The sequence below is a fragment of the Myotis lucifugus genome, unplaced genomic scaffold (genome assembly GCF_000147115.1).
Source record: "Myotis lucifugus unplaced genomic scaffold, Myoluc2.0 scaffold_562, whole genome shotgun sequence".
Taxonomy (NCBI): domain Eukaryota; kingdom Metazoa; phylum Chordata; class Mammalia; order Chiroptera; family Vespertilionidae; genus Myotis; species Myotis lucifugus.
In genome coordinates, this window is record NW_005871610.1 from 182,220 (window position 1) to 205,688 (window position 23,469).

At 42.4% G+C, this 23,469-nt stretch overlaps 1 protein-coding gene across 1 annotated transcript in view; it reads right to left on the bottom strand.

Annotated features, from left to right (window-relative positions):
- MAJIN (membrane anchored junction protein) overlaps positions 1-15,747 on the bottom strand; it is an 18,074-nt gene extending 2,327 nt beyond the window's left edge. Inside the window, exons 1-7 of the mRNA XM_023745651.1 lie at positions 15,647-15,747; positions 9,552-9,597; positions 7,295-7,370; positions 6,994-7,119; positions 6,032-6,063; positions 5,383-5,474; positions 3,581-3,644 (exon numbers count right to left, since the gene is read on the bottom strand). Coding sequence (XP_023601419.1) covers positions 3,581-3,644; positions 5,383-5,474; positions 6,032-6,063; positions 6,994-7,119; positions 7,295-7,370; positions 9,552-9,597; positions 15,647-15,747 — 537 coding nt within the window. The remainder of the gene's footprint in view (positions 1-3,580; positions 3,645-5,382; positions 5,475-6,031; positions 6,064-6,993; positions 7,120-7,294; positions 7,371-9,551; positions 9,598-15,646) is intronic.
- Between the last annotated feature and the right edge of the window lie 7,722 nt (positions 15,748-23,469).

Consider the following 23,469-nt stretch of genomic DNA (forward strand, 5'->3'; position numbering starts at 1 on the left):
CAGAGAGAGCAGGCCGTTCCAGAATGGATGTGATATACAAAGGCACAGTGCCATTATTGAGTACTGGTAAATATGATCAGCATGGCTAGAGCTGGGCAGGGGAAACATAAACACAGCATAAGCAATCAGCACACTACAGCACAATCTCATGATTTCTCCTTGTGCTTTCCCTTTATAGACCTTCCTTTTGACATCCTACAACCTAGTTCCAAACCCATATTTCCAGTAGTCAACCTGAGCGCCAGAAACTTGGATCATGTTTTCTTTGGGAATCTCTACCAACTGACCACTCCCCTCACCAGGGGTAACAAAGGGAATGAATGGGTTTGCCCTTCCTTCCTATTTTCCCCCAAACACCTTTTATGGAACTTGAGGGCCTGACTACCAAGCAGTGCTGGTGAAGAATTCTACAGCAAGGGCTGCATGCTATCCAAGTAGGTCTGGGAGGCAGAAGCATGGCAAGCGACTAGGGAAGTTAGAATATAGCCCCCATCCTAAGCATAAGCTGATATTTCTGATATAAGCTTTTCCACAAACCATCAAATTCCAGGCTACATAGACAGCTACTTAAGTCATCTATATATATAAAAGCCTAAGCAACCGTTAGGACCGAATGACCAGTTGACCAGCCGCTATGAGTTGCACTGACCACCAGGGGGCAGACGCTCAATGCAGGAGCTGCCCCCTGGTGGTCAGTGCACTCCCACAGCCAACCTCCTGTGCCCACTGCCACCAGCCACCATAGGCCTCTATTGCTGGCCAGGCCAAGAGACCCCACTCGTGCATGAATTCATGCACTGGGCCTCTAGTATTCCTATAAAAATGAAAGGAAAGTCTGGGAAGGAAAAAGACATCTCTTACCTCTTCTAAACAGGGTTGATAGGGAATTCAGAGGGCCCAGCTCTGATTTCTAGCTTGAACAGATGATTCTTACAATTTTAATGGGTTTGGGGCTTCAATCCTGATGCACTGACCCTAATGAAAGCATCTAGTAAGGTTGGTAGTGGGAACCAGAAGGGCAAAGGCCCTAGGGCAGAGGTAAAGCCTACTTCTGAACCAGGGGAACTTCCCCTCACAAGATAATTGAGCTTTTCTGTTCTCTTGAAATCTTGAGAGAGGTCTTCTTAGGCAAATGTCAAGAGAGGGAAAAACATTATGGGCCGAAATAAGACTGAGGGTATCATCTGGGACATCCAATGGGACACAATACTTTGAAAACCAAACACAAGGTTGCTTCCGTATGTTCAGGGCCAGATCTGCTTAGAAGTGCAATTCAAGCAGAGATGGCAAAAACAAAACAAAACAAAACAACCAACACACACGGCAATGTGTTTTACCTCTGGACCATACTTCTGTTCTCCCCCATTTATTTTTTTTAATTAAAATTTTTTTTTATTGATTTCAAAAAAGGGAGAGCGAGATAGAAACATCAATGATGAGAGAGAATCATGGATCAGCTGCCTCCTGCATGCCCCACATTGGGGATCGAGCCCACAACCTGGGCATGTGCCCTGATTGGGAATTGAACCGTGACCTCCTGGTTCATAGGTCGACGCTCAACCACTGAGCCACACCGTCTGGGCTCTCCCCCATTTTTTATCCTTGCAACCTCTGGTCTCTAAGTCTTGGAACTGGGGTAACAAAAGGAATGAATGAGTCTGCCCTTCTCCCCAAAACACCTTTTATGGAACAGAGACCTTATTCAGATGTGTTGTATTCTTTTAAGCTTTCCCCACATAGGCTCTCAATGTGTTCAGACGTGTATAATCCACACTGTGATCTTACACCCTAACTTCCCCCAAAGGGGAGAGAAATATTAAGCATTGGACCATAGGAGCAAATTCAATTTTTTACAGCTCAAGTGACTTACACTGAGAGTCACTGTGATCACTTTAATTTAGGAGAAATCCTCTCTCTGGGAACAGGGTCTACAATGGACTGTCTTTGGGCTTTGAGTCAAAGTCAATAAACATGTGCCTTTTGGGTTTCTTTCTTGCTCAGAGTTTTTTTCTAAACTCAGTATCAGGTTGAAACGGTAATTATGTTGAATAAGAAACTGTGAGTACTGTTCTTGAAGGAGATGATTTGTCAAACTAAGAATAGGAAGGTAGAAGGGAGACGGTGCAGGGAATGTTCCTTAAACAGTAATTATCTTGGTTGTATAAAGCATCTTTGTTCGCCAAAGCTTCATGTACTCCTATTGTACTTTTTCAGTTCTTCTTCCCTCTCTAAAGGATGGGAGGAGAGAAGAGGGCAACCATCTACCTAAAATCACTGCGGGACCAGTTGGCCATGGCACAAGGAGGCCTGTAGCCCACACCTGCCCACACAGGTAGAGGTCTGAGTCCCAAAGGGTACATTCTTCCTCCAACTATATGATAAACTCCTAAAAGAAACCAAATTTTACATGTTTTGGTGCGCCCCCACATCTCACACAATGCCTTGCAAACAGGAGAGAATCATTTAGGAATGAAAATCATTTTACTTTTCTACTTAAAAATGCTTTAGGGAATTCCTGTCATCTTGAAGGCAGCCTTAAGGCCTTTCATGATCCAGCCAGTGCTGACTCTCCAGTAACACCTCCCAGCACCACACTTGCTCCAAGCTCCAGGGACACTGGCTTGGAGTCACCAAATGCACTGTATTCTCTCCTCTTGGCCTTAATTCTTTGAGCTACTCTGAGCTACTCTAGGAACCCTCCTTCACATCCACCTAATCTGGGTGAGGTTATCCTTTGTGGTGCCTTTATTCCTGCACATAGCGTATCTATCAGTAATGGTCTGCCTAGCTTACACTGTTGGCATTTTTAGGTGAGTTGTGATATCCTTAGTACCTGGCACATAGTAGACTTAGTTTGCTGAATGGATGCATAAATGTTTGCTGATTAACTGATCATATCATGGAGTCCTGGGAAGATAAGGGCGATGAGTTAAGAGTGTTTGGATATTTAAGGTCAGAGCTACTTTGGAGAGAGAGAAGAAAAAGCCATTAAATAACAGCTATTTTGAAAGAAAAGGAAAAGAAAAAGGGTACTATTTTAGAGACTACTACAGAAAAGCCCTGAAATGGAGGCATAGCAGAATTATGAATACCTAAGTGGGGAACAGACATCACAAATGAAATGAAATACTATCAGGGCCAACCCATCACTGCTCTAATTAAGTTTTCTCTTACTAGTGTCCTGTGCTTATGCCTAGCTTGTCTGTAAAAACTAGATGTTCCTAGACTCAGGCCCCAATGTAGAAGGCAAAAAGGTTTCTAAAGAGAAAATTCTTTATCGGATCCTACCTCAGTTCAACAGACCTCTTTTCTTATTTCAGCTGTAAGTATAAGAAGCAGCTTTTGAAGCTGAGAAGAGAAGGATTCACTGATGTGTACAGTGTTATGCAGCCACTTTTGAGACAGGCTGTGGCAAGGATAGAATGGTTGAATGTTGTTCTGCAGATGGTGAAACCTGAGAATGAGTTCAGTCAACTCAGTCTGTATTAAGGACCGAGATGTGCTGGTAACAGGAATCCTGACTTGATTGTAACAGAGCAGGAACAGTCAAGAGCTTGGAAGCCTCCATTGTAGTGCTTACCCTGCTGGTTTCCATGAGGAACTTCTTTTTGCTGGGACCTTGGCTAGAAGTCCTCATCTTGGCCCTGAGGTGGGGAAAAAGCCCAGGAAATGTTACTGGCAGCAGCAACATCACCACATTCAAGCAAACGTGGCTCAAATGAATATTTCAGCAGGTTGGCTATTTTCATACCACTCTTGGCCTGCAGAATAAATTGTGTGGCCAACTTCTCTTTGGGTGCTGCTTTAACTCACTGTAGAATCCCAATTTGAGACATGTAGGGATCTAGTGGTTGAGAAAAGGTAAATGGACTGACAGCAGGTATCAGACTTTGAAATACCTGATCGTGCATCAAAACCCAGAGAAACGGAAGATATGAAGCTTCAGTTCCACAGAAAATTCAGTCAAATGGACAGACACAAAGCTTCACACCTCCAAGTCCCCTCACATTCCACCTGGCTGGGAAAGGAGTTTCCCACTCTTCTCCGCTGTGTGCACTAGGAGGGTGTAGAAGTCAGCTCCCTCGTGGTCTACCTTCACTGTTCCTGTATGTCTTGGGGCCCCCACCGTCCCAGGAAAAAAGCTGCTGCTCTCTGTGAACCTGGGTTGAAAGCACTTTGTGCTGCAGAGCAAACCACACCTAAGATTATTCCAGCAGCTTTCTCTGGGTGTCAATAAGAATGACTGAATTGTTTTACTGACTCATTTTGTCCCTGACAGAGAATAAAAAAAGAAAATAAGTAGCCTCCTCAATAGCAACTTCAACATGTTAGCAATGTGCTCAATATTCCACCTAATAACACATATCGCAGCACCTCACCCAACAACCGGTACCCTCTTATAGACATTTATATTTTAGACTGGACTATCTTTTTTTTAATAGAAATTTTCTGAAAATCTGTTTTTTAAAAATGTATTTTTATTGATTTCAGAGAGGAAGGGAGTGGAACAGATAGAAACATCAATGAGAATCACTGATCGGTTGTCCCCCGCATGCCCCCTACTGGCGATTGAGCCCACTACGTGGGCATGTGCCCTGACCAGGAATCAAACTGTGACCTCCTAGTTCATAGATTGACACTCAACCACTGAGCCACGCTGGCCGGGCTAGACTGGACTATCCTTTTTTTTTTTTTTTTAATGTATTTTTATTGATTTCAGAGAGGGAGGAGAGAGAGAGAAACATCAATGATGCGAGAAATTGATCGGCTGCCCCCTGCGCCCCCACACTGGGGATTGAACCTGCAACCCAGGCATGTGCCCTTGACTGGAATTGAACCCAGGACCCTTCAGTCTGTAGGCCAACGTGCTATCCACTGAGCCAAACCAGCTAGGGCTGGACTATCTTTTAAGGTAGATTTCTAAAAGCTTACTGCTCACTAGGTAAAATAGAATTACATTTTATTTGTTCTATGTTCTTGTATAATATCCTGGGAATTTTTAAGTCTTGTGCCTTCTTACTATGTTTTCTGGTAGTAAGTTCTCATTGAATATGTATTGGACACAACTGTATAGATCTGATTGCATTTCTTCTCAGCCTTGGTCTTAATGAACAGAAGAATCCTACTTTGCTGAGGAAGGGGTTGTGTTCAAATTACACTGCAAATATTAACTTGCTTCCTTTTCTTAGTCCAGAGGTTGCCAACCTTTCGGACCTCACGGACCACCGGTTGGCATCCGCTGCCTTAGTCCACCCACTGGAACAGGCAGATACCAATGAAGCCCTGAGAGAGAGAGTGACTCGCGTAAGGTCAAGAACAATCAACAGCAACAGCTGACCTAACAAGGATGCAGGATTTTGACTCTCTCCCATCACCACTGACCTGTCCAGCCCTGGTCTGCTGGGAGAGACAGACAATTCCATGCGCTTTCGTTTCTTCTTCATGGCTCTTGCTGCCTTCCTCTCAGCAGGGACCTTCAGAGAGGAATCAGAGGCCTGTGATTCCTCCTATTTCAGAGTTGCTCACAGTTCATGAGGGCACAATGAACTCCCCATCTTTAAGTTGCCAAAGGCAATTTTGTCAACTTTGCAAGTAAGGGTAGACATTCTGTTAGGGACAATCTTAGAAAGTTAGCCACAGGGGAAAAGATGACCTCACGTATCCAATTCTGATTGGACCTGGGCAGCAACAAGGGAAAACAGGAAGAGACCAGAGCAGGATTTTTTTTTTCCCCAAGAACCAATTCAAAAAATATATTTTTATTGATTTCAGAGAAAAAGGGAAAGGGAGAGAGAAAAAGAAACATCAATGATGAGAACATCATTGATCGGCTGCCTCCTGCATGCCCCCCACTGGGGACGAAGCCCACTACCCAGGCATGTGACCAGGAATGGAACCATGATCTCTGGTTCACAGGTTGATGCTCAACCACTGAGCCACACCGGCTGGACTAGAGCAGGATTTTTTTGGATTTTCAACAACATGAAACAATAAAGGCAATTTTCACTTTCTATACAAAAGGCAAACTTACCAATCCAAGGGGACTGTCATCTATTGGTTTCCCTGTAACAGGAAATTTAAATGTTATAATGGGTCAAGACACTGATTCACCTGGATTTCTGGCTACCATTTGCTTCTCAGAACTGGTCCTAGCCTAGACTAAACCTCCGTGTATTCTCTTTTCCCTTCTGCCTGGTACCACCTATCCTAGAAATACAGTCTTCAAATATCTCTCCTCCCCTATTTTAGAACTATTATAATTTATAAGCTGAAAATTCAGAGTTTGAGTCACACTATATTCTAACAATATGCCACTTAAAAAGGGGCCCCGACTCTGAAACAAAAGGTGGAACTTCAGGCACCAGTGACAAATTAATTGGGGAGATATTTTGAGGCAAGGCCTTTGTATGCTTTTCCAAATCAAATTTGCAGGTGTCTACTTGTCCCATTATAAGTAAAAATAGTGATGACTCAGATTAAAAATTAGGAGATACTACTTTAAGATACTACTAAGTTGAAAGTTACTGAAACCTCTAAAATGGAATAAAGTATTCATATAATAGGTTCCTTCACTGAGTGATTACTGTCAGACTGTGTACTTACTTTCCAACCTCCAAAATTTATATATTTTATGGTTTTAACAACTCAATGAGATAGGTACTGTTATTATTATTCACCATTTCACAAAGGAGGCACAGAAAGATTAAGAAATTTATCTAAAAATTAATTTTAAAAAACATATCCTTGGGTGAGGATTTATTTTTTTAAAAAAGGAAATTTGTCGAAGGTCACTCAGATTAAGTGGCAAGGCCACCAGGATTTGAACTAGGCAGTGTGGTTTGGAGCACATGCTCCTGACTTCTACACTGGGTGGTATGTATTGGGGCCCAATCTGACTGACCATTTTGCCATTTCAGCTTACACTACTAACCATGCAAGTTCAACCTTCCCCTTTTTCTTCTCCACCACCCACACTGCCATCATTCTACTTACCAGTTGACAGGTTTTCATTAAACCATTTCAGCTCTACGTACAGTGTCAAAACAAATGGATAGGGGATCAACACGATTTCGCCATGTTTGAATTTCAAGTGGGACACTCTCTCCCATTTGCTTTTATCTGGGAAATGGTGCTAAGGAATGAGGAAAGTCAATACGAATCCCTGAGTACTATTTTAGGGATGACTTTTTCTCCTTTCCGTGACCTACCTTCTAAACTGTCTATGGGTTTATTGCTTCAATTTGAATCTACAATGTGAATTGTAGCTCATTCCCATCCAGAAATGAAAGGATACAGGGAAATACAACGAAGTGTTCTGTAGCAAATGGCTGCAGACTGTCCAAATTTCCTAGGACCACACGAATAGAATCCTGAAAAATGATATGCTTTTAATTAATTTAATACTCAAAAACTCTGAGATAGACACTTCTATTATCCCCATTTTATAGATGAGGAAACAGACAAAAAGAGGTAAAATGACTTTCTGAATAACAAGGTTACATAACTAGTAATGGTGAAGCCAAGATATGAATCCAGGCAGTGGGGTTCCAGAGCTTACACTCTTAACAATTAGGCTATACTGCCTATCAATAAATATTTCCTAAATGAATGAAAGAGAATGATAACATCTGCCTCAAAACAAGTGAGAGCAAAAGAGAACACATAAAAAGTACTTTGAAAACTCTAATCCTATATAATAAAAGGGTAATATGCAAATAGACCAAACAGCAGAACAACTGAACAACCAATCAAAGCATAATATGCTAATGATATGCTAAGGCCACTCAACCGCTTGCTATGATGTGCACTGACCACCAGGGGGTAGATGCTCCAACCAGTAGGTTAGCTTGCTGCTGGAGTCCAGCTGATCAGGACTGAGCGAGATGGGCCAGACACATCCTGGAGCCCTCCCGCAGTCCCTCCCTGGCCCAATCGTGCACTGGTGGGTCCCTCAGCCTGGCCTGTGCCCTCTTGCAATCTGGGACCCCTCAGGGGATGTCGGAGAGCCAGTTTCAGACCGATCCTACAGGCCACTCCCTTTGGGAGGGCGCCAGATGCAGGGCTCATGGCTGGCGAGTACTGCTGTGGCAGCGCAAGCCTCTCCCGATCAGGACTGCTTGGGTGCGAGCCCACGGCAGGCACAGTGGAACCAGGATGAGCGGGAGCAGCAGGTAGGAGCTGCAGGCGGCGTTGGACTGCTGGTTTTAGCCTGATCCCTGCAGGCTACCCAGAGGGACCCCACCTGTGCACAAATTCATGCACCGGGCCTCTAGTATGATTATAAATAGACATAAATGCTCTCTAGCTACCATTTATTGAGCTACTATGTGACAGGCATTGCACATATCTATTTCTAATTCTTGCAAAAATCTTGAAAATAAGCATTATTTATCAACCTCACTGACAGGTAAGGAAACAGATTCAGAGAAGGTAGGTCACTTGCCCAAAATCAGGCTGTGAGGCAGAACTGGAATTCAAATCCAGGTTTGACCGGCTCTAAAGTCTATGCTCTCTCCACTTTACTATGCTTCCTTGAGCTCTTCTCCGCCCCGTTAACTGAAGCAAAGTGAAATAAATTCTGCTCTACTCACAATTAAAATAAGCAAAAAACTGCCATCGTCCTATATTGCTATTTATAACAATGTCTCTGAGGTCCTGCAAGATCCTAATGTAACTTCCAACACTTAGCCAAAGAGCCACAAGTATCTTTAAGGCTATGACTCAAATTTTTTGTTTCATTGAGTATTGTGTTTGTGTATTTAATTATATTTGAATTCTTTGAAATGTGGCACATATGTCTTCATAAACCACAATAGTCATAAATCACTGAGTTGGGAAGTTAGAAGAAAATAAATTACTTTAAAATTCTTAGTTTATCAATGAGGCAATCAAGACAGAGAGATAAATGATTTGCTGAGGGTCACACAGCTAATTAGTGGCTCAGTCAGGACTGGAATCCAGAACCAGTTCCCAGAACTCTAACCTCTTGCCCAGTGCTTTTACCAATTTATAACAATGTCCACCTGCTTAGTCTTCCTGTGGGAAAACCTAAAGCTAAAGGAGCTGGGTAGAAAAGGAATGAAAATGAAGTGGGAATAAAGCAATGGAAAATGTTTCCAATTAAAATGAAGACACAGCAGCCTTGTCTCTGTATTTACAATTGAACTTCCTGGACGTCAAGGACCAGGCAGTGGTTGGGATGGTGAGGTTTCCCAGAGCCCTGGACGGCGGCGGTCCTTCCATTTCTCCGGAAGCTTTCTCTGTGCCAGCTGCCACAAAAGAGCTGCCCATGGCTGGGAACTCTGGTTCAAACAAAACTCTCAGCCTCAAAAGTGCTGACACTTCAACTAGGAAAACTGAGAAAGGATACAGGCTTTAATTACCCAGGAAAAAACAGTAAAATTTCTTTGCAGAGGAAATGTGGCAGGGAGAAGCCAAGTAATCAAGTGGAGGTTGTGACTCAGTTGGTGAGAAATAATTAAAATTTGGACATGGACACATTGTCGGCTTAAAGAAGAACTTTCCCAGAAGTTGTCAGCTTCTTTCCCTACCTCCAGCTCCTGGACGATGACTTCCTTATTTTCTATATCTTCCCCTCTAGAAATAAGAAAACAAGAGATAAGCCAGGGAAAGTTCTGGAGACAATAGACAGTAAAGCAAAAATGACACTTCCACTGAGCTAAAGAAACATGACTCAATAACAATTGTGTGTGCTGACCCAGTGCTCATGAGAGGAAGTGATCACCTAGGAGGTGTGGCCTGAGAATTAGTACAAGGCTATATACCAAAATATCTTCTCCACTAACTTGCCAAGACCTGAAATTCTCACTGTGAAAGTTACTAATCTGTTAGGCCATTTGTATTCATGTGTAGGCAGATGACCCCCAGGGGTTCTCAAGACCCTTTCAAGGGGTCTCCAAAGGCAAACATCATTTTCATAATAATATTAAAATTTACATGCCTTTTTCACTGTGCTAACATTTGTAATCTTTAGTGCAAAAACAATGGTGAGCAAAATTGCTGGTGTCTTAGCATCAATCAAGCCAGTTGCACTTAACCATACTAGCAGTTGTAATAATCATTATTGCCACACAGAAAAAAAAAATCTAGTTTAATTTAATATCCTTGAGAAAGCAATGAAAATGTAATAATTTGTTAAAATCTCAACGCTTGATCACGTCTTTTTAATATTATGTGATAAAGTGGGAAGCATGCATAAAGCACTTCTGCCTACAGAAATATCAGAGCTGTCTAAAGTAAAAGCACTTGTGCAATTAAGCTGAAAACTGAACTAGCTGCTCTTTTCATGGAACAGTATTTTGAATGATCAGTTGACACAAACTATGGCTATTATGCAGACTTGATAATATGACATTTTCTCAAAAATGAACAGTGAGCTTATAAACTCAAATATTTGTGGTCAAATGACAACTGATAGTACTTGTTGTCAATGATAAATTTTGGGATTTGAAGCAAAAATTTGCACTTTGGAAAACTTCTGTCCACCACTCTGAGGTTGGCAGGTTCCAAGTACTTTAAACATTTTTCTGATGAGACTGGTAGTAATATTAAATATGACTTTTTAAAATATATTTTTATTGATTTTAGAGAGGAAGTGAGAGGGAGAGATAGAAACATCAATGATGAGAGACAATCATTGATTGGCTGCCTCATGCACACCCCACACTGGGAATAGAGTCCACAACCTGGGCATGTGGCCTGACCAGGAATGGAACTGTGACCTCCTGGTTCATAGGTCGATGCTCAACCACTGAGCCATGCCAGCCGGGCAAATATAATTTTGATATTATATAGGCACATCTCGTTTCACTATGCTTTGTTTTATTGTGCTTTACAGATCTTGCCTTTTTTGAAAATTCAAGGCAAAACTCTACCTGCAAAAATATCATGGCTCACTTTATTGTGGTGATCTGGACACAAATCGCAGTATTTCCGAGGTATGCCTGTATAATGAAATGTGTTGACGTTTGGATGATCTGCGTAAGTCAGTGAACCTTTCCAAATGACCAATGAAACACATTATTTTACAAATCATTCTAGGTAAAAGACTCATTCAAAGAACAAGAATGACCAATGAATTTTAATGTAACAGTTTAAAAAGTCCATTTATTTCTTGCTTTTTATATGTGCCCTGACCTGGGATCAAATCCACAACCTTGGCATATCAGGACAACGCTCTAACCAACTGAGCTATCCTGTCCCACACTGGGGATCCAACCCGCAACCTGGGCATGTGCCCTGACCAGAAATCAAATCATGACCTTCTGGTTCATAGGTCGATGCTCAACTACCAAGCCATGCCGGCTGGCCGGCAAGCCGGGCTATATGCTTAACTTTTTGAGGAACTGCCAAATTGTTTCCCAAAATGGCTACACCATTTTATTTCCACCAGCAATACATGAGGATTCCAATTTCTCCACATCCTTGGCAACAATTGTAATTTTCCTTTTTAAAATTTTTAAATTATAACCCTGGCTGATGTGGCTCACTTTGTTGAACACCATGCCATCCCATGTACTGAAAGGTAACCGCATTGATGTATCTCTTCTTCTCCCTTCTTCTCACTCTAAAATCAATAAAAACGTACTTTTAAAAAAATATATTTTTTTTATTGATCTCGGAGAGGAAGAGGGGAGAGACAGAAACATCAATGATGAGAATCATTGGATTGGCTGCCTCCTGCACGCCCCCTACTGGGGATTGAGCCCACAACCCAGGAATGTTCCCTTGACTGGAATAGAACCCAGAACCCTTCAGTCCGCAGGCCAAGGCTCTATCCACTGAGCCAAACCAGCCAGGGCAATAAAAACATACTTTTAAAAAATTATAGCCATTCTAGTAAGTGTGAAGTGGTATTTAAGTCTGGTTTTAATTTGCATTTCCCTCGAGAGTAATGATAACAGAAATCTTTTCATGTGCTTATGGGTCACTTGTATATCTTCTTTGGAGAAATATCTATTCAAAGTTCTTTGCTCTCTTTTTAATTGGATTGTTCATCTATTTGTTGTGGGTAGTAGTTCTTTATATATTCTGGACACATGATTTTATTTATTCTTTAGATTTTAGAGAGGGAGGAAGTGAGAAAGAGAGAAACACGGATGTGAAAAAGATTCATCGATTAGTTGCCTCCTGTATGTGTCCCAACAGATCAAACCAGCAACCTAGCTATGTGCCCTGACCAGGAATCGAACCCGTGACCTTCCAGTGCATGGGGAGATGCTCCAACTGAGCCACACTGACCAGGGCCTGGATATATAATTTGCAAATATTTTCTCCCATCTGTGGGTTGCCTTTTCACTCTGTTGATGTTCTTCGGTGCAAAATTTTTTAAAATTTAGTAAGTCTCATTTATCTAATTTACTTTGTTGCCTAGGTGTTGTATTTAATAAACCATTGTCAAATCTAAAATCATATTGATTTGCTCTTATTTTTTCGTCTAAGCGTTTTATAGTTTTACCTTAAATTTAGGTCTTTGATCCATTTTTAGTTAACTTTTGTATTTTGGATAAAATAAGGGTCTAAGTTCATTCTTCTGCATGTGGACATCAAGCCTTCTCAGACAATTTGTTAAAGAGACTATTCTTCCCCCTTCGAATGGTCCTGGCTTTCTATTAGAAAATAACTTCACCATTGATGTAAGGGTTTATTTCTTGGCTCTCAATTCTATTCTGTTGTCTGGATATCTGTCCCTATGTCAGTGCCACATTTTTTTTTTTTATTACTTGTAGCTCTATAGTAAGTTTTTAAATTGGGAAGTGTGCCCTAGCTGGTTTGGCTCAGTGGATAGAGTCAGCCTGTGAACTGAAGGGTCCTGGGTTCAATTCCAGGCAAGGGCACATGCCTGGGTTGCACGCTCGATCCCCAGCAGGGGGCGTGCAGGAGGCAGCCGAACAATGATTCTCCCTCATCATTGATGTTTCTATCTCTCTCTCCCTCTCCCTTCCTCTCTGAAATCAATAAAAAATATTTTTAAATAAATAAATAAATTGGGAAGTGCGAGTCCTCCAACTTTACTATTTTTCAAGATTGTTTTGGCTATTTGAGGTCCCTTGAAATTCCATATGAATTTTAGAATGGGCTTTCCATTTCTTCAAAAAAAAGCCACTGAGATTTTGATAAGGATTTCACTGAATCTGTAGATTGCTTTGAGTACTGTTGTCATCTTAACTATATATTGTCTAATCCATGAACACAAGATTTTATTTATTTGGGTTTCCAATTTATTTCAGGTGTTGTTGTTTTTTTGTAGCTTTTAGTGTTCAAGTCTTACATCTCCTTGGTTACATTTATTGCTAATTATATTTTTCTTTTTGAATGCTATTGTAAATGGGATAATTTTCTTAATTTTCTTTTCAGATTGTCTGTTGCTAGTGTATACAAATAAAACTGATTTTTGCATGGTTTTGTATCCTGCAACTTTGCTGAATTCATTGATTAGCTCTAAGTTTTTTATGTGGATTCTTCAGGGTTTTCTACATATAAGATCATATTGTCTGCAAATGGAGATAGTTTCACTCCTTCCTTTCCAATTTGCATGCATTTTATATTTTTGACTAATTGCTCTAACTAGAACTTTAGTACTATATTGAATAAAAGTGGTGAAAGTGGGCATCCTTGACTTATTTCTGATCTTAAGGGAAAAGCTTTAAGTATGAAGAGTATTTGACTATGATGTTAGATGTGAGTTTTTCATATATGGCCTTTATCATGTTGAAGAAGTTCACCTCTATCCCTAGTTTGTTTTTATCACGAAAAAATGCTTTTTCTGCATCAATTGAGATGATCATATGGTTTTCCCTCCTTCATTATATTAATGTGGGGTGTGTGTGTGTGTGTGTGTGTGTGTGTGTGTGTGTGTGTGTTTACATATATATATATTTGAGAATATGTTTATTAAAGCTGGGGACAGTGAAACAAGGAAGGAATTAGGATAGAAGAAGCAACAGGAAAGAGCTAGGCAGGGATGCTTTGGCTCATTGGAAAGTTAGAGGATAGAAGAAACAACAGGAGAGAGCTAGGCAGGGCTCCTTTGGCTCTCTAGAAATATTGTAGACAAAAAATGAGCCTAGGCAGGGCTGCTTTGGCTCACTGGAAAGTCAGAGAAAAGGGGGCCTTGGAGACAGGTTCAAGGGGTTAGCCTAGGCTCTAGCCCGTTTGGCTCATGGACCAAAGGGTCCTGGGGGTCCTGGGTTCGATTTCGGTCACCTGGGTTGCAGGCTCCTCCCCAGCCCAGGAACTGGTCAGGGCACGTGCAAGAGGCAACCAATCAATGTTTCTCTCATTCTCTCATATTGATGTTTCTCTCTGTCTTTGCCTCTCTCTTCCACTCTCTCTAAAAATCAATGGAGTGAGTATTAAAAAAAGGGGGGGGGGTTAGCCCGGGATGAGCTGCCACTGCCTATTGCTTCCCTGGTTGCAAGTCTTGTGGGGACTCTTACAGAGTTTAGAAAATGCAAGCCTGAGAGGGAAGAAAGGCATGGGCATACTCTCGGGAGGGAGAGCAGCCTAATGTGGCATATTATAGTGATGGGTTTTTGTATGTTGAACCATCCTTGTATTCTGGAACAAATCCCAGGAATGTAAACAATGTCAACCTTCTCATTAATTTTTTAAATATATTTTTATTGGTTTCAGAGAGGAAGGGAGAGGGAGAGACAGAAACATCAATGATGAAAGGGAATCATTAATTGGCTGCCTCCTGTACGTTGGACCAAGCCTGCAATCCAGGAATGTGCCCTCGACTGGAATCGAACCTAGGACCCTTCAGTCCGCAGGCCGACACTCTATCCACTGAGCCAAATTGGCTAGGGCTCTCATTAATTTTTTAAAAGATAGAGTTATTTTAGCCTGGCTGGTATGGCTCAGTGCTTGAGCATCACTGTTCAATTCCTGATCTGGGCACATGCTGGGATTGCGGACTCAATCTCCAGTAGGGGGCGTGCAGGAGACAGCCAATCAATGATTCCCTCTCATCAAGGATGTTTCTATCTCTCTCTCCCTCTCACTTCCTCTCTGAAATCAATAAAAAAAAAAATTTTTTTAAAGATAGTTATTTTAAATAAAATGTTATTTGTTAACATTAAAGGATATAAGGCCCCACTTGGTTAGAGCATTGTCCCCATATGCCAAGGTTGCAGGTTCAATCCCCGGTAAGGGCACACAGAGAAAGCAACCAATGAATGCATAAATATGTAGAACAACAAATCAATGTTCCTCTTTCTCTCTCTCTCTCTCCTTCAATTCCTCTCTCTCTAAATCAATTTTTAAAAGTTAATGATATATATTTTCAAAGTAGTACGTATGTTATTTTAATTTTGTTTTAATTTTCATATAAGTTTTGACAGTTATAACCCATATAATCAAAAACTTTGAGATACTCAATAATTTTAAGAGTGAAAATGGGTCCTGAGATAAAAATTTGAGAACCATTGCCCCAAAGGTATGCCATCACTAATTTAGGAATTTACAGGAGTAGTAACATATGGAATATAAAATACCTGGGAAAGACCTACAACGTGCTTCTTCAGCCAGTCTCCTGGACTGGGTGAAGGCAAAGAAGGGATTATCTGTGAGAAAATGCACTAACCGGTTTACAGAGGCTACCCCCTCCTAGCTTTAAATTTACCTGATGCTGTCACCATATCTGATTTTGAATTTATATACACTGGATCCTGAATGAAGAAATCTTGTCTCTGGAAACGGGTAGGTGAAGGGTTTTAAACTCATTGCTTCCAAACAATAGCCTAAATAAAATAGAAATGTTAGAGAATTATTAAAAAGAGAGCCTGCTCAATCTGTAGCATTCTTTATGAGTAAAATGTTCAATACTTAGCACCACTGCCTACGTCCCAGACTCAGTTCTGATATTCATGACCTAGACCAGCAATCCCAACCAGTGGTCTGCGGACCATTGGTGGTCCGTGAAGTCCAAAAGGTTGGCGACTGCTGGTTTAAGGAAACCTTTGGAGCAGCAGTCACCAACCGGTGGTCTGCGAGGTCCAAAAGGTTGGTGACCACTAACCTAGACCGTTATCCTAGCTGCATGGGAAGGATACACGGTGTTTTGGGATGATCTCTATACTTGAAGTCAAAAGTCCTGAACAAGTTTTCACATTTACCTTACAACTTTGTGCACTTCTCTTCCATAAGACTAAAACTAACATCTGATGACTCACCAGGTTTTTGTTAGAATTAAGTATCTATCTCCAAATATTTCTTGAATCTATTCTCTGCCCTTGCCCTCACTTTCTCTAGGCCAATGTGAACAGGGCTCAAGTGAAATAATGAAACAATCTAAATGATATACCAGTAAGTGGCAAAATTAGGAAGACCTCTGCTATTAATTTTACATGCAGTTAAGAGAGGAGCACACCTCCCTGCCACAGCCAGTGCAGCAAATAAGGATGTACACCAACATTTCCCAATGGTGCTGAGGAATGCCTCACCTTCCCTCCCTCTCAATCACTCTTCCTCTTCACTTGGGAGACTGCACTGTGCCACAAGTGTCTACTATCCTCCTAGCACTCACTTGTTTTAGTTTTCCTAGTCCAGAATCTCTGCCCACTTAAGATCCTCTACGGTGCCGTAACTGGTTTGGCTCAGTGGATAGAGCGTCGGCCTGTGGACTGAAGGGTCCCAGGTTCGATTCCGGTCAAGGGCATATACCCTGGTTGCGGTCACATCCTCAGTAGGGAGTGTGCAGGAGGCAGCTGAATTGATGTTTCTCTCTCATCGATGTTTCTAACTCTCTATCCCTCTCCCTTTCTCTCTGTAAAAAATCAATAAAATATATATATTTTTAAAAAATCCTCTACGGGAAACTCAGGAAAGAGAAGAGATGGAAAAAGGATGGCATGTCTCTTCTCCTCCAAAAGGCAATTGGTATGTGCTCAGAGCTAGGAATCAAGCACACTGTGATGTTCTAGAAAGTCACTACCATTTTTCTGTGCCTCTTTTTTCTTTATAGAGATAATAAACCCTGCACTTTTTGTCTCTTCATATAGAAGTTGAAATAATAAATAATGAGAGTAAGAGGTCCATTGTTGAAGTTTAAAGCTACCTTTATACAATGCAAGGTATTGATTTCAGAGGAAGCAGAGATAAGGTAGAGAGAACAGGCACAAAGTAAGAACAATTTAGGTTTAAATATCAGCTCCAATGTCAGTACTTAGCTTCTCTGGGCTTTGGTTTTCTTATCCTATCTAATAAAAGAGTAATATGCAAATTGACCGTCGCTCCAACACACAAGATGACCGCCCCCATGTGGACACAAGATGGTCAGCAGGGGAGGGCAGTTGGGAGGAACCAGGCCTGAAAGGGAGGGCAGTTAGGGGCAACCAGGCCTGCAGGGGAGGACAGCTGGGGGCGACCCAGCTGGCAAGGGAGGGAAATTAGGGGTGACCAGGCCAATAGGGGAGGGCAGTTAGGGGCAATCAGGCCAGCAGGGGAGCAGTTAGGTGTCGATCAGCTGGCAGGGGAGTGGTTAGGTACAATCAGGCAGGCAGGCAGGCAAGTGAGTGGTTGGGAGCCAGCAGTCCTGGATTGTGAGAGGGGTCCCAGACTGGAGAGAGTGCAGGCTGGGCTGAGGGACACATACCCCCGTGCACGAATTTCGTGCACTGGGCCTCTAGTTTATACAATAATTACCAATTTTTTTTTCATGCCTTCTTATCTCAATCCTCATAATCAGCCTATGAGATAAGTAGTCTAAATTTGACAGATGAGGAAACAGACACTGAGAGATGAAGTAACCTCCATAGCTTTGAATATTGGAAATAAAATTCAAACTGAGACAGTATAAATCCAGACTTGATCTTAACCACTTTTCCACTCTGTTTCCTGGGATTATTATAAAGGAAAAAAAATAATAAATATAAAATCATTTTGTAAGTACTAAAATGTTATCCTCACATAAAGGACTATTTTCATTATTCTTTACTCTATATTACTGATACCATTTCTACTCAGCAGGGAAAACTCATATATGGTGGAGCCAGAAGACCTATGTGCCCAAAAAATGGAATTTCCCACAATTTCCAAAGTTCAAGCCTAGGGCTGCCAGTAAAGAGATATCCCAGTGTCTGATCTCAGCTGCTTGGGATTAGAATGACCGGAGGTTGGAGCCAGAGCCTAGTAGACTATTTAGACTAGAATTGCAGTCAAAAGTGAAGAGAAATAGTTGGTGCCAACTGCAGTTACCAAAGGGGAAATACTGTTCATGTCCTGAGAAAAATCTTGCTGATTCTCCATGCCCAAGACATAGCAGGTACCCAGGCTAGATTGATGGTGTTTTGGGTTATAGACGACTTTTCTAAGTAGGCAGAGAGTCCAACTAGTGAGACTTAGGTTGCTGTCACAAAAAATTAGATTTCAATTATTCAGAGGGTTCTAACATACAATTATCTATCCCCGCAGACTGAGGGCTGGGGCATGAGAGCAAAGGAAATGAAGGACATTTGCTGGAAATGACAATCCAGAAAAGAAACTTCATGTACTGCGCTCCTGAAAGAAGTGAAAACAGCCCTCTTCTAGCTGGGGCCTATTCCTGTTAATTGCTGGCTGCCCACTTCAGAAACAAACACCATACATGAATTATCTCATCTGAAATAAAGATTACACAAAATAATCCAAAACAACCACATAGTGCCATAGCTGGTTTTGCTCAGTGGATAGAGCGATGGCCTGAGGAATGAAGGGTCCCAGGTTTGATTCTGGTCAAGGGCACATGCCCGGGTTGTGGACTCGATCCCCAGTAGGGGGCATGCAGGAGGCAGCCGATCAATGACTCTCTCTCATCACTGACGTTTCTCTCTCTCCCTCGCCCTTCCTCTCTGAAATCAATAAAAATATTTTTTTAAAAAAAACAACCACATAGTAGTAGTGGTTCAAAGATTTCACAAGGTTATTTTCCAACATGAAGACTGCAGTCATGGATGGCAACTCTATGTCCCTGTAACTATTAAGTTGATGGAATCTTGTAGATGAAGGGACAGACTCTCAGCCCATTTTTAGGTGATCACAAAACATGATGGCTTTAAAACAAAAGAAGAAAAGTTATAGGCAATATGGGATAGTGGAGAAGACACAAGATTTGGAATTGGAAGACCAAGGCTTGAGTCCTAGCTCTGCCTCTTATTAGTTATTAAACCCTGAACAACTCATTCAGCCTCTTCATTTCTCAGTTTCTACATCTACAGATGGGGATCCCACCTCTTCCTAGAATTGTTGTGAGCACTGAATGAGATAAACTCATAAACTCTAAAGTATTATATAAACATTAGCTATTTTGATAGAACTGAAGTTTCTCCATTAATGCTTCACTAGAAAAGCAAATTCAAGAGAAGAAAACTGGTTAGCTTTCATCTCAGTGCAAGATCTGACAAATCCCAATAAAAGAAATCTTACCTTGGAAATACCCAATAATTAGTCTTAAATGACACATTGGCACTGATGCTAGAAAGATTTTTCAAGGTTTTAGTAATTTGTTTCACATAAAGAAAAATCTGGGTCAGTGCACAGAACCTAAAGCAGGACTGAATGCTCTATGAGGGTAATTATATTGTCTATTGAGGTGGAAGGAGATGATAATAAGGAAGTACTGTCACCAAATTTTTCTGGTGTTATTTGATGGGAAAATCTTGTTTCCTACATAAAAAGAGCTTATAAATAATTTTAACTGTAATAACTACTATAAAAAAGGATAGGGTGATATGGACGGGACATATTACAGAGTATCCTAACCTAGAATGGAAGTCAGGGAAGCCCACTCTAAGTGACTCCTATCTGAAGGATGAGTATGACTTAGGAACGCACAAATGAAGATGCAAGAGTCCTCAGTTGGGAGCAGCATGGCATTTTCAAAAGAGACAAGTATAGTAACCTGAAACATAGGGGACAGTAAGGAAGTTCTATGAGATAAGACTCCAAATGAGTCAATCACCACACATTTCAGAGCCTCAGGCTCTATTCTATATCAGGCACTGTTCTGAGCACTAATGTATTGGGTAAAAAGAGAAACATGATCCCATCTTTAAGGGCTCACACTTCAGGAGGTGTGGAGAGAAACAATCTATATATATAAAAGGCTAAAATGTAAAGCATCCCCTTGAGAGTTCGACTGGGAGACTCAGAGTTTGATCACTCGTTATGACGTGTGCTGACCACAAGGGGCGGCACGGAACAAAGGAAGGCACCGGCCAGCAGCCAGAAGGAATGCTCTGTCCGGCAGTGGAAGGCCCTGATCAGCCCTGATCGCTGGCCATGCCTGTGCATGAATTTCGTGCAGTGGGCCTCTAGTAAACATATCTATATTAATAATAGAGGAATATGCAAATTTTCCAGGACTCCATCACAGTAACAACCAAACAGCAGGCTGCGTGGAGCAACCAGGCTGCCTGGGGGGTTAGTGAGGGACGACCAAATGACTGAACAGCAGGCTGCCTGGGGCGACCAGGCCGACAGGGGGGGCAGTTGTGGGCGACCAGGCCGGCAGGCAGAGGCGGTTAGGGGTGATCAGGCTGGCAGTGGGGGCAGTTAGGGACAATCAGGCAGGCAGGCAGGTGAGCACTTAGGAGCCAGCGGTCCCAGATTGTGAGAGGGATCCCAGATTCCAGAGGGTGCAGGCTGGGCTGAGGGGACCCCCCCTGCCCCGTGCACAAATTTCGTGCACCGGGCCTCTAGTAAATAATTAAGTGTAATTTGAAGTACTTTAAGTACTATGAAGAAAATAAAATAGGGTTTTATAGTAGTGAAGTGTGACCAGCAAAGGCCTTTCAGAAGAGATCACAACTGAGTTGAAGCCTTCATGGAAAAAAACAACCATGCAAAGTCAAGGGAAAAAGCATTCCAAGCAGAAAAAAACAGTAAGCACAGATGCCCTGTGATAGGTGAGTTAATGGATGGAAAGGTCAGTGAGACCAGAACATAGAAAATGAAGAGTAGAGAGAGATGAAGTCAGAGAGACAGGCAGGAGCTAGATCACATAAGGCCTATAGACCATTACAAAGAACTCAGATTTTATTTTAAGGATTTTATAAAAAGGAGTGAAATGATTTATGCTTAAGAACATCACTCTGACTACTGAGAGGAAGGTGAACTGTACGAGAAGAGGACAGGCAAAAAGACCAGTTAGGGCCCTAACCGGTTTGGCTCAGTGGATAGAGCATCGGCCTGTGGACTCAAGGGTCCCAGGTTCGATTCCAGTCAAGGGCATGTACCTTGGTTGCGGGCACATCCCCAGTGGGGAGTGTGCAGGAGGCAGCTCATCGATGTTTCTCTCTCATCGATATTTCTAACTCTCTATCCCTCTCCCTTCCTCTCTGTAAAAAATCAATAAAATATATTTGAAAAAAAAAAAAGACCAGTTAGGAAGCTTCTGTCTAGGAGAAAGATATTGCTGGTTTGGACTTTGGGATCTTAGTAGTTATTGAATACTTAAATTTGAGGCATATACTGATGGATTACATGTGGGAATCAAGGATATCACTTGACTTTGGCCTTTGCTATGAGGTGGATATTGGTACAGACCCTTTACTGAGATGGGGGAGGATGTTAGGGAAAGAGATTTGCAGAGAAAAACCAATAGTTATGTTTTGGTTAAGTCTGAGAGGCCTATTAGACATCCCAGTGAATATGCTAAGAGGACGGGGGTGTTCCTTAGTGTGCAAGGGATGGAAATATACATTTGAATCATCAGTATTTAGGTGGCATTTGGAGCTGTTGGAACAGATGAGATCATTTAGGGAGAAAGCATAGGTAGAGAAGGGATGAAGGCCTTTTTTAAGACAGGTGATGAGTCTAGGTTAAGAGTCTATAACAGTGGTTCTCAACCTTCCTAATACTGCGACCCTTTAATACAGTTCCTCATGTTGTGGTGACCCCCAACCATAAAATTATTTTCGTTGCTACTTTATAACTGTAATTTTGCTACTGTTATGAATCATAATGTAAATATCTGATATGCAGGATGTATTTTCATTGTTACAAATTGAACATAATTAAAGCATAGTGATTAATCACAAAAACAATATGTAATTATACATGTGTTTTCCGATGGTCTTAGGCGACCCCTGTGAAAGGGTCGTTCGACCCCCAAAGGGGTTGCGACCCACGGTTGAGAACCGCTGGTCTATAAGATTCATCACCTGTTTATCCTAAGAGCAATAGGAAGGAGTCTATCCTAAAAGCAATAAAAGAAAGGACATGATCACATAGCTCTGAGTTAGAACCCCTCTGGTGTAAATGTGGGAATGACCCAGAACAAGAGCAGGAGACTCTTGCAGTTCCAGGCAGAAACTGACAGTAGCCTGGTCTACAATGATGAAAGTGTAGATGAAGATAAGTGGACTAGTTTGGAAAATGTCTAGGATGATGCCTACTCATGATTTGGTAACTCGATGAGGTGAGGGACAGGCAAGGATCATTCCTAGTTGTCTGAACTAGGATAAAACATAAACGCAGCACTTTTAAAAAGGAGCCTTGGAAAGTAAGTTTTTTGTTGTTGTTAATCCTCACCGGAGGATATTTTCCCATTGATTTTGAGAGAGTGGAAGGGAGGGGTAGAGACAGACAGAGAGAGAAACATCTATGTAGGAGAGAGACAATGATTGGTTGTCTCTCGCACCAGCCCTGGCCAGGGCGATGGGTGATGATCGAGCCTGCAACCGAGGTGGGTACCCGGAATCGAACGGGGACTCTTCGGTCCGAGGGCCGGCACTACCCACTGAACCAAACCTGGGGAACCTGGGTGGCAGGTTCCATCCTGGGGCGTGTGGGAGCAACCAATCTGTGTGCCTGATTCCCTCACATTGATGTTTCTCTCTCTCTCTCTCTATCCCCCCCTCCCTCCGTTCCACTCTCTAAAAATCAATGGAAAAAATATCCTCCGGTGAGGATTAACAAAACAAAAAAGACAACAAAAAGAAGACATGATGTGACAAGAACTACTTCAATGGAAGACCTGTTTACATGGCAACTGCTAAGCCTGGGTAAGGGTGGGGATAGATCAAAATAAACACGTTTGTTATCAGGGAAAGTTTTTTAAGGAGGGTGGGTGTGGGGAGCTGGGGCAGGCTCCGAAGACTGGAGTTGTGCCCGGAGCAGCATTTCCCCTGGGTGTGGCCCGGCAGAAAGATGGTTCCCTGAGATCTGGCCGACAGAGAGGTGGGCGAGGATCTCAACCGAGTTCCTCGCCAGCCTGTGGAAGGGGAGTCAACGGCCCCGCAGAGGCCGGCACTTGGCTCAGGCCCACAGCCGCCATCGCACCCCTTGCCGGCCCCACGCCCCGCCCAGCTCCCTCCATCTGGGGCTCCGCAGCCGGGGCACCAGGCCTCCTCCATGATGACGAGGCCCTGCGGTTGGCCCAGGGGGTGCTGGGCGTCCCAAGGGGTCCAAGGGCTGGGAAGGTTACATTAGCGGGCGGCTGCGGAGTGGTGGGGTTGGGCCGGGCCG